Source organism: Tamandua tetradactyla, chromosome 10 (assembly GCF_023851605.1).
Source record: "Tamandua tetradactyla isolate mTamTet1 chromosome 10, mTamTet1.pri, whole genome shotgun sequence".
NCBI classification, from domain to species: Eukaryota; Metazoa; Chordata; class Mammalia; order Pilosa; family Myrmecophagidae; genus Tamandua; species Tamandua tetradactyla.
The window spans coordinates 22,339,015-22,354,737 of record NC_135336.1 but is presented as its reverse complement, the minus strand read 5'-3'; the positions used below and the strand labels follow the sequence as shown (position 1 = coordinate 22,354,737).

General features: G+C 48.8%; 1 protein-coding gene across 1 annotated transcript in view; it reads left to right on the top strand.

Annotated features, from left to right (window-relative positions):
* PDIA5 (protein disulfide isomerase family A member 5) overlaps positions 1-15,723 on the top strand; it is a 97,807-nt gene that overhangs the window by 51,771 nt on the left and 30,313 nt on the right. Inside the window, exons 9-11 of the mRNA XM_077118138.1 lie at positions 5,918-6,009; positions 6,102-6,173; positions 12,553-12,689. Coding sequence (XP_076974253.1) covers positions 5,918-6,009; positions 6,102-6,173; positions 12,553-12,689 — 301 coding nt within the window. The remainder of the gene's footprint in view (positions 1-5,917; positions 6,010-6,101; positions 6,174-12,552; positions 12,690-15,723) is intronic.

The following is a 15,723-nucleotide window of genomic DNA, read 5'->3' as shown; positions in this document are numbered from 1 at the left end:
ATGAGACTCAGGTGCACTGTTCTTCCCCAGAAATCAAAAGCTTACCCCGTTCCCTCTGCTGAAATCCAGCTACATCAGTGCTTCCTGTCTCCCTTTCATCTCTGTGTTTTTAACCCTTTTGGCTATGTCTGTGACAAAGGGCAGAAATCTTCCTTCTCTAAAGGTTTCTTGGGAAGTATCCAAATTGATGATGTCATTAAGAAAGAAGCCAAGCTGGGTGGGAGATGTGCAGCCTGTGTCATTTTCCAAACTCAAGTCTGCCTCTTTTTTGCTGTCATTGATGTCTGGTGAGTCATCAATGTCTGTCCCAGTCTACTCCTGCTAATTGACAGCCTTATCAGAGCCTTGCTGTTCCCCCGTCTCTCCATCTGCCTCCTCTTCCCAGTGTCACCAGTTACCAGTGTCCACACTGAGCCTTTGAGTCTGCCCAGTCTCTTGTTAACCTTGGCCGAGGTTGGCCAGCCTTGGGGTAAAAAGAGTGATTGAAATGGATCATTTGTTGTGACAGATTTGTACAGATTAGGGTCTGGTGCTGGCTTTTGCTAACCAGCTGGGAACCCTTGGGCAATCTCCTTAACCTTGGAGCCTCAGTTTCCCTATATATAAAGTGCAGGTGATAACGCTAGCTTTGCCCACCTGCAAGGAGCACATGGGCTGGAGTGTGGGTACAACCTTATAAGCCACGGCGCACTACACAGGCACAGATGGCCGACCCCCAGATTCTTCTCTCCACCGTCTTCTTTATTAACATATTAGAGCAAGGGCCAGGCACTGTGTTTTCCTTGTCTTACTATGGTCTATCCCTCAGTGATTTTTTATCTGTGTCCATAGCTTCCACAAAATGTAATCCCATGTAGTCTGAGTCCTTCCTGTGTACTCCCATGCCACATCCCAGAGTGCCTGGTTCTACTCCCTGTGTCCCAAATGCATAATGACTAAAAGGGCATTCAGCATCTTTCCAACTGGCAGTCTGGCTTTCCTTCAAGTCCCCCTTCCTGAGTACCCCTGGCCCCCTCCATCTATGTCCCCTGTTGGGGCACCGAAACACATCTCCCCATCACGTTTCTCATCCTCTCCCTGCCCACCCTCCTGGTTCAGTCCCAGATGAGCCCACGCCAGGTCATTGCTATAGGCTTCTGACTCATTTCCCTGACTCGTGACTTCCCTTTACAACCCATCCTTAATACTTCCGAAAGGCTGGGGGTGCACGGGTGGTTCAGTGGTAGAGTGCTCACCTTCCATGCGGGAGACCCAGGTTCAATTCCTGGACCATGAACCAAAAAAAAAAAAAAGGCTGGGGTAGGGTATGGTTATACTCAGAAACCATCCATAGCTCTCCTTACCTCCTGAGTGAAGTCCTTGTTTCCTAAGAGGCACTTAAGCCTTTCCCACCATGGTCCCAGCCAACTTGCCCAGCCTTCTTCCTTACTGCTCCCTTCTGTACAGCCTGCAGTCCATTTAGACTTAGGCCACATCTTGGTTTGTCTTCCTCCATTTTATCTTCCTGGAATGTCTGTTGAACTCTTGGCTCTTTGAACACTCACTCACATGATACCCACACTTTGTGAAGCTTCCGTGGTTGTTCTGGGCTGCAGGGCTGACCCCCAAGACGCTATTGTCCCAGATGCATGGCCCAGCACAGTGTGCTGCTGCAGCCTCCTTTTCTCAGATTGAGACCGGTTGCTTTGCCTCATTCAGCTTCACAAACTCAGAAAAGTTTCTGTAGATGCTTGTTAAAATATTTGTCGCATTAATAAATGTCCCCAAAGTGGTACAAAAAATGCTACAGAAATTCAGAGAACTCAGAGTTCACCACAAGCAAAAGTGGTTTGGAGAGTCTGCCCGGAGAGGTAGAGTTTATTTGACCTTGAAGGGTGGATGCACCTTCAAGGGTAAGCAAATGCTGAGAAAGGGGGATGTCCCAAGTAAGGGGACAGGGAGGCACAAAGCGGGGGTCAGGAAAGCACAATGTGTTTTCAGGAAATGTGAGAATAGTCATATTAATACAAATGGCTTCTATATTTCGAGTATTATCGATACTTTACATGTATTATCTCATGTAATCTTCACAACAACCACATGTGGTAGCTGCAAAAGGAAACTGTGACACAGAGGTGACTGTGACTTGTTCAAAGAAATGCATCTACTGAGTGGGGAATCAGGACTTATTTGCAGGCATTCTGGTAGCTGCTCTCCTGCTGCCGCCCTGGACAAGGTGCCTTAGAAGGCAGACCGACTCTCTTCCGCCTTGTAGAAACCTCAGATTATCTCCTTCTTCCTTGGAGAATCAAAAATCCAGACCTGAGCAGGTGTACAATTGAGGGTTCTGTAGAAAAGAAGGATGCAAAACTGAGATAGCAGCCAGGTAGGTATTGAGCGTGGAATTAGACATTAGCCAGTACCCAAAGGAATTGGAAGGTTTTGTGCAGGAAAGTGATGTAATGAAAGAGGAGGATTGGGAAGATTAATCTTGTGGTGAATGCATGCTGACACTTAGGAGATCAATTAGACATTAAAAAAAAAAAAGACTAATATTACTGGAACAGGCTACAAAATCAGTCTGAGGAAATGAACAAAACAGCTTTTAGAGGGTCCCAGGGCCTCTGGTAAGTTCTATTTCAGACTTATTCTCCCTGTATTCCTTGCAGAATTCCAAAATGGGCTGGAAAAATATCAGTGACTTAGCCCACATTTATTGTGTGCCTGCTGTATGTGAGCTGGGAGGACATGTCTAGATGCTTCTAGGGTTGGAGAAGCCAGAGACACCAGTGGCTCCCAACACCTGGAGGATTTTTGGGGGGAAAGGAGCATTGAAGATTAACCTCAGTTTTGTGCTAAAAGCTCTGACAGGGTTGTTTCACTCAGTTCTCTTCAAAGCCCTGTGAGCCTGCCCGTGTAAAAAAATATATATATATCTAAAAGCCCTGTGATAGTCCCATGGCCCACATCTTCCAAATGAGGAACCTCAGTGATGGTGAGTGACTTGCCCAAGGTCACAGAACTTGAAGGTGGAAGCAAATTCTAAGATCAAGTTTGTTGGCCACTGAAACCATTATTTTCCTTTTTTTCTTCCCATGCATTCTTATATATAGTCCAGTAAAATTCAGCTTCCAGGGTTTCTTCTCTCTGTTTCTTTTACTTCTCCTGGCTTTTTGAACTTCCTTCCCCCTCCCTTCTATGCCATCCAGCTTTGTGGAATGTTACATCCACTTTTCCTTGTGAGAACAAAGTCCTCTTTCCTGGTACCCTGAGGAGTTTGGAGATACTCTATATTCTGGGTTGTTCTTAATAGTTAGCCGTGTCACCAGCAACACTACTAAAATTCTCTTTTCTAGTTCAGGGGTGTTGGACGTGTGGGCCCCCTGAAACCAGAACACATTCAGACTGCTGAGATTATAGTCAAGCCAGACTGTAGGTGATGGTCACACACAGGAGGAAAGAGCTGGGGAGGCCTAGAAGGGTCTGGAGGGAGCTTGGATAGGCAGGTCCTGAAGACGGGACTTCACAGAGAAGTACTGCATCTTCCTTAGCCACGTAGGAGCCCTGAGGTTGGACAATGTCATGTATGGATTCAGCCTATGCGGACAGACCAAGGACAGACCCTTGAAGTTTCCAGAAAAATATCCCAGGACATCGTGGAGTGTCTGAGTAGTCTATAAAAGCCACTTAGTTCCATAACTTAGGAGAAGAGTTCAACCTGAGTTGACATGAGCAGAAAAAAGGCATAATACACATTTCCATGGCAGTGGCCCCATTAAAAAAAATTTTTTTTAAATTAATTTTTAGATTAAAAAAAATATATGACAAGAAAGAAACACAAACATTCTAAACATATGCTCATTCTGTTCTACATATATAATCTGTAATTCATAGTGTCATCATATAGTTGCATATTCATCATCATGATAATTTCTTAGAACATTTGCATCAATTCAGAAAAAGAAGTAAAATGACAACAGAAAAAATTTCATACATACCCCTTACCCCTCCCTTTCATTGATCACTAGCATTTCAATCTAAGTTTATTTTAACATTTGTTCCCTCTATTTGTTTTTATTCCATATGTTTTACTCGTCTGTTGATAAGGTAGATAAAAGGAGCATCAGATACAAGATTTTCACAACCACACAGTCACATTGTAAAAGCTTATCATTATATAATCATCTTTAAGAAACATGGCTACTGGGCACAGCTCTACATTTTCAGGCAGTTCCCTCTAGCCTCTCCATTACATCTTGAATAACAAGGTGATATCTACTTAATGCGTAAGAATAACCTCTGGGATAACCTCTCGACTCTGTTTGGAATCTCTCAGCCTTTGACACTTTATTTTGTCTCATTTCACTCTTCCCCCTTTTGATCGAGAAGATTTTCTCAATCCCTTGATGCTGAGTCGCAGCTCATTCTAGGATTTCTGTCCCACGTTGCCAGGAAGGTCCACACCCCTGGGAGTCATGTCCCACATAGACAGGGGGAGGGTGGTGAGTTTGCTTGTTGTTTTGGCTGGAGAAAGAGGCCACATCTGAGCAACAAAAGAGGTTCTCTTGGAGGTGACTCTTAGGCCTAATTTTAAGTAGGCTTGACCTATCTTTTGTGGGATTAAGTTTCATATGAACAAACCCCAAGATTGGGGGCTCAGTCTATTGTTTTGGTTGTCCCTACTGCTTGTGAGAATATCAAGAATTCAACTTGAGTAAGTTGAATTTTCCCCCTTTCTCACCATTCCCCAAAGGGGACTTTGCAAATACTTTTTTATTCACTGTTCAAATCACTCTGGTATTTATTGGGGCATCAAGTCTGGACAAACCAACAAAATTTCATGCCCTACTCAAGGTTCCATGTACTTATGGTGTTCAATTAAGCTGTCTACATAAGTTATATTAGGAAATGCACTAGTCAAAATATAAATTTTGTATCAAATAAACATTTTTTGCTTTAGTCTCACACATAAGTTAAAATTTAAAAATATTAGTTACCATCTATTTTCAACACCCTGCAGTATGGACATTCCTTTGTTCTTAAAACATTTTTAAATTTGTACATTTAGTCACTATCATTAAACACTCTAGGCATTCCTAGATTATACCATCTCAGTCTTTATCATCTATCTTTCCTTCTGATTTCATTTGTGCCCCCAGGCCTCCTCCCTCTCTCATTCTCACATTCAGTATTCTAACATTGTATTACAGTTAGGTAGTATTGTGCTATCCATTTCTGAATTTTTGCAATCAGTTCTGTTGCACAATCTGTATCCCTTCAGCTCCAATTACCCAATATCTACCTTACTTCTATCTCCTGATGGTCCCTTCTGTTCCCAACTGATATTCTCCAAATTCATTCACTAATGTCAGTTCATTAATTAACTCACTAATATCAGTGAGACCATACAGTATTTGTCCTTTTGTTTCTGGCTAATCTCACTCAGCATAATGTCCTCAAGGTCCATCCATGTTGTTACATACTTCATAACTTTATTCTGTCTTATGGCTGCATAATATTCCATCATATGCATATACCACAGCTTGTTTAGCCACTTGTCTGTTGATGGACATTTGGGTTGTTTCCATCTCTTGGCAATTGTTAATAATGCTGCTATAAACATTGGTGTGCAAATGTCCACTTGTGTCCTTGAGTGGCCCCATTTTAAGACCTGTTTGAACTTGGAAGCAAGGCCAGGTTTCTTCCTCAGCTGTCAGAACTGGGTTTTTTCTGCAGTACTCAGGCACAGATGTCCAGTTTTCCTGGAGGTCTTGAGTACTTAGGTGCCAACTGGATCAGCTTGCTCTGCTCTCCAGCTGCCCCTGAGTTGTACGCGGCCTTGTCTGGTGTCCCTGTTTCTAGGCAGGCAGCTCGCGGGCCCCAGGGTGCATGTCTGTGGGGTGCAGTGGGACAAATCCACCTCCCCTGTTCCTCCCAGGTGCTGGCGGGAATGAACATCTACCCCTCCGAGTTCGAGAACATCAAGACGGAGTACAATGTGCGCGGCTACCCGACCATCTGCTACTTTGAGTGAGTCCCCTGCTTCCCTCCTGAAACCCGTGTCCTTCATGGTGGCATCTGTCTCCCTGGCTGAGCCCGCTCTGTCTCTCCCGGTCTCCCAGGAAAGGAAGGTTTCTATTCCAGTACGACAACTATGCATCCACGGCCGAGGACATCGTGGAGTGGCTAAAGAAGTAAGTGGGCATTTGCCTCAGGAGCGTGCCCCCAGAGGTGCTTGGCCAGCGGGGGGAGGGGTCTGGATGGGGGTGGGGAGCACCTCCTTGTGCTGCGGGCACAACTGCTTCTGGGCCAAGCCTAGGTCAGTGTGGGGACTTCTCATTCTAGGATGCAGAATCATGAGACTCTGTGTGACTCTGGCCTGTGGCGATCACTCTGGTGTGCTGGTTTGCGGGGAGGGGCTAGGGGGAGTTTATCTCCCCCTGCACCCCCCACCCGCCTTCCCTGAGGCCTGGGGTTGGGGAGAGGGGCCACCTAGGCCTGTGAGCGCTCCTGGAATAGTGAGAGGCTTTTGGAAATTGTCCCAGATTTCAAATCGAGTTAGTGTTTTCCCTGCTATCGCTCTGATGAATGGAGGTGTTTCTCATCCCGGGTGGCAGATATAAGAGAATGTCCGCTGCAGGTCCCTCTCTAACTGGATTATCGGTTGAATGCTTATTCCAAACACAAAACTGCACGAGGTGCTGTGAGGCTACTAAGAAGTATTCTACAGCCGCGGATTTGCAGAGCACTTAACCGGCTCCTCACCGCCCCGCCCTCCGCCCCTGCCTCATTGGAGGCGGTCCTCATCGCAGCTTGTGATCCCGTTTTATAACAGGAAGAGCCTGAGATTAGGGTCTCATAGAGTCTTATAAAGCCAAACCCTGCCTCCCCTCATCATCACCCCTCCCCTGACGAGCTGCTTGTCCTGCCTGCTCCCCCACCCTCCATTCCCACCTGTCTCGTCTCCTAGCGCTTTAACCAGGAGCTCAGCTGCCCTCTCCGTAAAGCCCCCCGTGTCATCCCAGCTGAGCACCGCTGCACCTGCTCTGAATGCCGTCAGTTCAGTACTTACCATTGCTGGCACGCTCAGTTCTTGGAATAATAATGGCCCACATTTTGGGGGCATTACATGGTAGTGGCAGGCACTGTTCTGAGAACTTTCTGTGGATTCTCATTTCACCCTCACAGCAGCCCTATAAGGGAGTTAATGCTATTACCCTCTGTTAACAAGTGGTGTTACTGAGGCACAGAGTGATGAAGCAACTTCCCTGTAGTCAGACAGCTGATAAGTAGCAGGGCAGAAGAGACCTCCGGCAGCCCCCTGCCCCTCTCCACCTAGCTCTTGGCCACTGAATTCAGCCTCCTTTGAGTTCTGGTCTGAGTCTCCTGCCTGTGCCCCAGTGTCCAGCACCATGGGGCCTGCATGGTGGATGTTTATTGACATCATTTCCTTAGGGATGCAATATACAAACCCAAGGGTCAAAGAATTAGTCTGCTATCTTTGGCCCTTGCCAGTGTAATTTTCAGAATGGGAAAGAAAGGCGAATTTTGTGCAAAACAAACTTAGACTTCTTAAGGTTGCAAAGCTTGGTCTTCTGTTCTCTCCGTTCCCCTGGGGTCCAGGAGATGAAACACGAGTGATAACACAATGTTTGCCTCATTTATTCCTCTGAAGCGTTGTCACATCTCTGTCCCCATCTATTACCTCATTCCCAGCCCCTGCCTAAGGAAGCAGCTCTCCATTATCATGTAATCATTGTCTTAGCCGGGCCTTCACTATCCTAGTTCCCTTTTTCATTTGATAATAAGCATGTCCTCTCCTCTCACCAGACATCATTCATTCTGCTTTGGGAGAAGGTTTCAACAAATAGTAATCTCATTTGTCACCAGAGCATAAAATCTGTCTGCTTCCTTTCCCTTTTCTAACCCTTTCTGGTTTCAAAACAGCCTCATATCTCTCTGGAAGGATAAGGTTTGATTTCATAAAGAGGTATTTGGATGAGCTTCCTAATCCTGGACAAGGCGCGCACAGCAGCTGAGCTTCCGACACAAGTTATTATCTCCCCACTGGGACCGCCGCCCTCCCTTCCTGCCCCTGTCCGCGGGCTCCCTGACTCTTTGTGCTCTGGCTTATCCAGCCCCCAGGGCTGCCTCCAGATCTCTGCCCTGGGCTGGCCCCTCCCTACCTCCCGCCTCCATTTTCCTGCCTTTCCTTACCTTGTTGGCTGTCTCTGATCCATCCTCAGTTTCCAGGGTGAGAAGGTTGATGAACCGAGTCCAGGAGGGGAAGGGATTGGAGCCTCTGGGTCTCCTGGGCAACCTCTGTCCCAACCCCCTGACCATCCCTGAGGTCCCACTGCGGGTGGGTGTGGGGTGCACACGTGGAGGCTGCTTCTCTGACTACAGCCCCCTCTTGGGCAGGGGCTGGGTGGGGCATGACCGCCGATGCTTAATCTCTTGCCCCAGCTCTCTAGCGAGGTCACCGTTCTATCGGACGGTTTGAGTGTCTCTTTAAAATCTTTTCTTATTTTCAAGATGTTCAAGTAAAATATGTTCACCATAGGAGAACTTAAAAATATAACTAAACCCAGAGAAAAGTCCCCCACTACCCAAAGATAACATGTTGTGATGTGTTTTGATGAGTTTCCATCCAGATCTCTCCTCCTTGCATGCATGTCTAACTCTGCATGTGGTTTTCTCCCCTGTACCAGATGTTTTCCACCTTTACCAGTTTCCCCCCAAACCCTGGTGGGTTTCCTGCTCCCCTGCATTTCTTCCCTCGGCCTCTCCTGTGGCCCTTAGCCTCCTCTAACCAGATCCATGGGGATGAAGGAATGGAGAGGCAGAGCTGCTTATCTCATTGGCTTTCAAAAGCCCTGGAGAGAAGATCCCAGATCCTGCTCCCCAGCGGGTGACTGTGGTGGGCCAGGGGAGAGGGCGGGATGGCCTGAGGCAGGGTGGGGAGCCCCTGGTGTCCTCGCGTGTGGGCATGGCCATGATGACCTTCCTCTCCCACCCCGGGATGCCCTCATGTACTCCCAGGGCCACGGCGCAGGGAACAGGGTGGCTCCCCACTCACCTCTCTGCTGACGTCGTGTCACTGAGTTGAGCGAGACCGGTAGAGGTGGCACATAAGTGAGAATTCATTTTGGCCCAGCCACCCATTTCTGGTCGTTTCGCGCCTGTGTATTTTTATACCAAACAGAGGCAAACTGAAAACAAAATTGAAGTGTTCTTGACTCTTGAGAGGATGCTTAGGGTTGCGTCCTCTCATCTACGGCTCCTAGCTCAGGTAATCACCTGATTGGTGTGAGCCTCCTGGCCCTGGAGAGCCCCGGAAAACTGGTCTCGCTAAACCGAAGAGAGCATCAAAGCAGCGTCACAGGATTTGGAAGGGCATTTAAAAGTCATTGACTCTCTCCCCAGCAAGTCCCCTTTTTAATGTTTGCATCATGTCTGGAGTAGGCGCTGCCAACCCAGTCCGGCTTAAACACCTCTGGTAATGAGGACCTGGCTCATTTTGAGGCTACCCATTCATGTTTGAACAACTCTTAAGATTTAGGTTACAAATGATGTCTGGGAACGTTTGGGTAGCACTTTATAAATTTACAAAGTACCTCCCATCCTTTGCCTTCCTTGGGGTATCTGAGAGGTAGATACAGACAGGACTATAAATTCCCTCTGTCATAGATGTTTTAAGTCCAGTTGGCTGCTTACACCCCTAGAGCTGGCAAGGGGGAGGAAGTGGGACTCCAACCCAGTCTTTCGACTCCTAGTTTAAATCTCTCTCTCTCACCTGCTGTAGCGAGAACCCACTAGCTTAGGTTCACCTGCAGTGAGTTTCTCGGGAGCTTCCACGTGTAGGTGTTGGTTCGTGGAGAGTAAGTCCGATTTCTCTTCCCAATGCAATCTGAAATATTTGAAGATGGCTGTTGTGTTTCCCTAAGTCTCCCCATCTCCAGATTAAATCCTTCCAGTTCCTTTTACCATTTTCTCTCATTCAGTCATTTAGTCAAGCATTGACTGAGTGTCTGCTGTGGGTCAGGTGCAGGAAGTACAGAGATGAGGGAGAGCCCCCAGCCTGCAAGGAACTCACTATCCAGGAGAGAGACAGACACTAAAAGTCATAATTCAGCAATAAGTGTTTTCCCCTCAGACTGTCACTCAATCCCTCTGTTTCGGTGAATCCTCTTCCCACTAGACCCCGTTCTGCAGTCCTCTCCAGAAAGCAAACTTCCTGTTGTCTGTGGGGTGGGAGAGGGGTGGTTGCGTGTCTGCTGGAGGGAGGGACAGGATCTGAGGGTCTAAAGCTCCAACCTTCAGTGGAGCCTCCTGTTTTCAGCCCTGGCTCCTGGGCAGCGGTGTCCTGGTCCTTTCCTGCCTTGGCTTTTGCACATCAGGGAGGTTCTTGGGTCCCTTCCCTCCCCTCCACCCCTGGCACCCTCAGGTGTCTGCCCTCTACTTTGCTGAGTCGGTTTTCTAGTGTCTAAAATCACGCTAACCTCCTTTTCCCTCTTCTGTGTTATCTTCTCTCCTGTTCTCTTTGCCCCTGTGGGTTCGTACTTTTTTAAGCTCCTGTACTGTTACTTTAGTGGTTTTGGAGGGACATGTATTCTCCTCCATGTTTAACAAGAAGTCTCTCAGGCTCTTTCATAGCTGCTAAGCCACAGCGTCTCCATCCTGTCTTTGTTGCGGCTGGCATTTTAAACATTTATTTTAATTTTGGAATAGATTGTATTCGTAGAACGCAAACATATTTTAAAAGGTACTTAAAAGTATACACTGAAACGTTTTGCTCCTACTTGTTTCGCCCCCTCCACCCCCAAGAGCAGCAACTTTTATTAGTTTCTTACATGTTCTTAAAGTGTTTTTAATGCAAATACAAATTATGAATGGATATTTCATCTCCCCCTTTCTTATGCAAAAGTTAGCAAATTACAGTGTTCTGCACATCTCCAGGAATGTACGCAGGAGACATTTCCATTTCAGTAGGGAGAGCTCCCTTGCTCTTTACAGCTGCCCTGCCCTCCGTGGTGGGGATGTTCCGCAGTTTACTTAACCCGTCCCCTACTGGTGGACACTGGGTTGTTTTCCATTTTTTCCTATGACAGTCTGCAGTGAACGCCTTTGAATATGTATCATCTCATATGTGTGCAGGAGTTTTGTAGAGGTTAATTTCCTGCAGTGGAGTGAATCAGTTGGGTGGGGGATGTTTTCAGCTCAAGTTGCATGAACCCAGATTTGATGGTGCTGGTTTGCGACCACCAAAATGCCTGGTGGATTCCTTTTGAAGCTTGACTTGACCCACCAGCCCGCCGTGGCTAACTGACGAGCACGGATGAGAGCGGTTTGCCCTCTCCCTGCCACTGTTTGTGGGAAGATGGTGGCTGTGGATACCCAGCTCCACGCAAGTGGCCTTGTAGTAAGCTCCTGGAGAGCCCAGGCAGAGGCCACGGCCGCTGGTAGGGCCGGCCACAGAGAGGATTTCCAAAGGTGACCTCCCCATCCCGGCTTCTGGAGGAATGGGTGACAGATTCCACGGTGCTGGCCGTGTTGCTCCCTCCAATACTGGGACCTTTACATTTTTTCTAACCATAGGCTCTCAAAGGCAGAAAACAGTGGTTGTCTTGTTCACGTTTGTCACGCTAGGGGTTTTTTTTTCAAAGCAGTAATTAAGGTACTCTGCAAAGTGCTTGTGGCAGCAGAGCAGCTGGGAGTTTCTGTCGGGAGCCAGAGACTGAGGAGCCAGAAACAGAGCTTTGGAGCAAGAGAGGGCACCTGCGGGCCTTCCCTGCTCATAACTTACCCCTTGTGGAAACAGGCTCAGGAGAGGTCAGGCAGCAGGCCCAGGGCTGTGCAGCTAGAACTGCTAGCGTTGAGACTGGGATCAACTTCTGAGCCAGGGTCTCCATCGCTCTGCCCCTGGGAGAACTAGATAAATTTGTTCCTGCCTCTAGGAAGGATTAGTGACCTACTATGGATGCTGGCATAGATAGGGCACCCCAACCCTCTTTTACTTGGCCCTGGCATCACTCATTGTGACCCTGTTTTCGTGCTGGTTGGTACATGCCCCTGCACCACGTGTGTGGCCAGCTCCCACCCACAGTGCCACTCCCTCCTCCCGCCCATGCCCATCCCTCCTCGGACACCTAGCCTCTCCTTTTCCTCCTCGCCTCGTGCCCCCCACACCCACTCCTCACCCCGCCCCGCTGGGTGATACTAAACCCAGCAGTGAGCTATTTCTCCAAAGGTCATTCTTTGCTATTGCTATTTATTCTTGCCGGTCTGCTGAAAGTCATGAGCTAGCATGAGAAAGCTAACAAACCCCCAGATTCCTGGGAGGAAGTGAGATTTCCTGAACTGCCTAGAGAGCTGCAGCTTAAAGTGAAACCTTTCCCTGGGGTTTCAAGGGGAAGGTGGAGGCGAGCAGAGTATCCTGGGTTAGGCGAAGGCAGAGCCCCCAGAGTGGGGTGCGCTGAGCTGGGGGGCCTTAGGTCCAGGGGGCTGGATTATTGTGAGGGCTGCTCAAGCCCGGGGGCTTCCTCTCAGCTCTGCCTGTTTTTGGTCTTCCAGTCCACAGCCGCCACAGCCCCAGGTCCCCGAGACTCCCTGGGCAGATGAGGGCGGCTCCGTTTATCACCTGACCGATGAAGACTTTGACCAGTTTGTGAAGGAGCACTCCTCTGTCCTCGTCATGTTCCACGCCCCATGTGAGTGGAACGCTGTGCCTCCCCCTCCACATCCTCCCCGGTTTCAGAGCAGGATGGACACACGGAGCCCTCCCGCCCCGACGGCCCTCCGTGCTAAGCCCAGAGACGTGGTAGTGACCGTGACAGGCAAGGTCCCCGCCCACCAGCACGCATGCATCGCCGCCCTAACTGCACGGAAGTCCTGATTAGGCTTCCCAGGTCCCTGCAAGCTCCGTGAGGCCTGAGCCGGCCTCCTGCAGGAACTGGAGGATGTAGGACCAGAGGGGCCCTTAGGTACTGCCGTCTTACGGGGGGGGGAAACTGAGGCCCCACAAGGCCTCATACCGTGCCCAGCTGCTGAGAGGGCACAGTGGAGCCGGGGCTGGAGCCTTCCGTCTCCTGGCTCCAAAACGCCTTCTCTCTCTCAGCATGATTCTGGTGGAAAATGTGTTTGCAGTGCTGGTTGAAAGACCTGTAGCCGAGGGTTTTCCTGAGGAGTGTCTGCACCATTCCCTTGGGGAATGGGAAATCGCCTGCAGTCGGTTTCTGCGAGGGAGAAGGCTGCTCCTAGAGGGGGCGGTGAGCAAGTTCTGGCCTGGGGGAGAGCCAAGGATGACGGCCTGTGGCAGGGCATCCTGGGATTGTCCTGGGCAAGGGCTGCCCTGTCCTCTGGGTGAAGAGAGGCGGGTGGGACGGGAATCGGCTCCTCTCTCTCCTCTGCTTCCTTCTCAGAGCCTCTCTGCTAATTCTATGGCCCGCTGATAGAGGATAAGAAACTGTAGAGGAGAAGTAATACAAGAAATGACTGCTTTATGGGTCATTGTGATATCGCAATGCTGCAGTAACTGAGGCTAGGTAGGCTGGTCCATACTGACCTATTCAATGAGGAGAATGCCTATTGAACCCTCCCATCCATGAGTCCTCGTGCCTAGCAGTTGTCCATCACCCTATGCTTACAAAGTGGCCTCCCGTGGGGTGGCCTCCTTCATTTTAACCCAGTGCTGCAAAGTGAGTATTGTCAGCCCCATTTGCAGATAAGGGAACTGCCCCGCAGAGAAGCGACTCAAATTGTTCACTGCTCCGTGAGTCCAATATTGTCAGCCTGGTTGTTTTTAGGCTTCACCTAGCCCAGGAATCCTGGAGGAGCAGAACCAGGCCTGCCCCCTATCTCCTGCCTGCATTCCCTATCCCGCAGTACCTCATGCATTTGCCCATTCCTGAACTGTTCATAAGCATGCCATTACCATGTATTTTCCTAACTCCTTTCTTATAAGGCCAAATTCTTCAGGGAACCCAAAGGAAAAGTATTCCCCATGGCCCTTCTCCCTTTGAATTTCTGCAAAAAGGACAAATCCACTAAGTTTCTAGGATCCTCCAGCCTCATGGGACCTTCCTGCTTAAGGGCAATATAAATCCCGTCTCAGCAGCATGTTCAGCCCCCAGCTCTGCTACAGCCTGAGATTGGAGGTGCCTGGGAAACTGCCCACCGTTAGGATTTTTATTTGTCCCCAGATACCATAGGACTTAGGAGTAGGGGAGAGGGCTGGGCTGATACCCCAGGAGGGTGATTGTTCCTGCTGGAGTAGGTCTATGAGTGGGATGATGGGACTGGGCAAGGGGCAGCCCTGAGCAGGGGGTACACACTGGTTGTCTGCAGCCTCTTAGCATACCCCAGGGTCTGCATGTTTAGCACAACCAGGTAACACTGCAGCTGGCTCCCTTGCTAAAATAGGCCCTCCCAGCCAGTCTCAGAGTTGCTGATGGAAGCAGGTCTTGGAGGAAGTTATTATGCTGAAGCTAGAGCTGAAATCACCCTGCCTCCTTCCCTATCCCAGCAAGAAAGGCAGATACTGGCTAGCTGTTTTCAGTTTCCTTGTGAAGAAGCAGGTTTACTCCCTGACCCCACCTTGTGTCTGTCCTTCCAGTCTGAATCAAGAGAGCCTGGCCAGCTCCTAGAAGGGCACAGAGTGGTTTAGCATCAGGTATAAAGAGTGTGTGTATTTGTATCCCTTTGGATGAATCCTGTAAGTTATCCAAAAACAGTATATGCCAGGTAGATGAGAACTGTTTAATAATTATTTATTAAGTACCTTCTCTTTCAGAACCCTGGTTGCAAAATAGAAATATGTTTTGGCCCATGTTCTTTTTTTGCAGTCTTGGGTGACTAGCAACCCATTGCAGCAGCTGATGCTTGCAGAGTCTGGGGTCAGGAGCTGGCTTCAGGGTCCCTCCCATCCTCTCCCCTTGTAATACGTCCTCATCCCTCCCTGAACCAGAAAGTTCTCTCTCGCTCATTTTCCTGTTCCCTCACATCCTCTATCAGGCATTAATGAACAAGGAAATGAACAAATGGAGTTGTCCCAAGGCTAAGTTCAAGAATGAGAATTATAAATCAGATGGCAGCTTTTGTTTTCCCTATTAATCATTGTTACTAACAAATAGTACTGAACCCCAAACTGCTGTGTGTAGAGCCCCATCGAGGGGTGTCTGATTGCAGACATAGCAACTCGACATGTCTGATCTTCTAGTGGGCAGCTGCCTGTCAGGGATGGTGCATTCTGTGATGAGGTGTCTGCCGGGCACCAGCCCTGAGTGACTCTGTGTGTGTACACAGGTGTGGGTTTACTTCTACTTGACTGGCAGAGTGAGAGGAAGCAGGGCAAAAGCAGCAGGTTAAACTTCCTGAGGAACTGCCCCTTCCAATTCTGTCACATGGACTGGCTCAGCATTAAATAATCTCCGTGCACACTCTTTCTTCTTTCCATGAGTATGGGCTCTACCCTCGGAAGGGGCGGAATGCACATAGTGTAACAGGAGTTTGGAGCCCACACAAATGAGCTGAGAGCAGTCAGAGATCCTGTAGCTGCCTAGCTTCGTGTCTCAGGCCAGAGTGCTCCAGAGGTGTGGTCAGGAAATCACTTCTGCAGTGTTTGAGGAACCCCAGAGGAAAGGACAAATGTCAGGAGGCCAGAGACTGGCAGAGCTGTCCCAGGTTTCCCAAAGGCCAAAAAGGTGAATTAGGAAATCACAGCATTATAGATGTCAAACCCAGGCC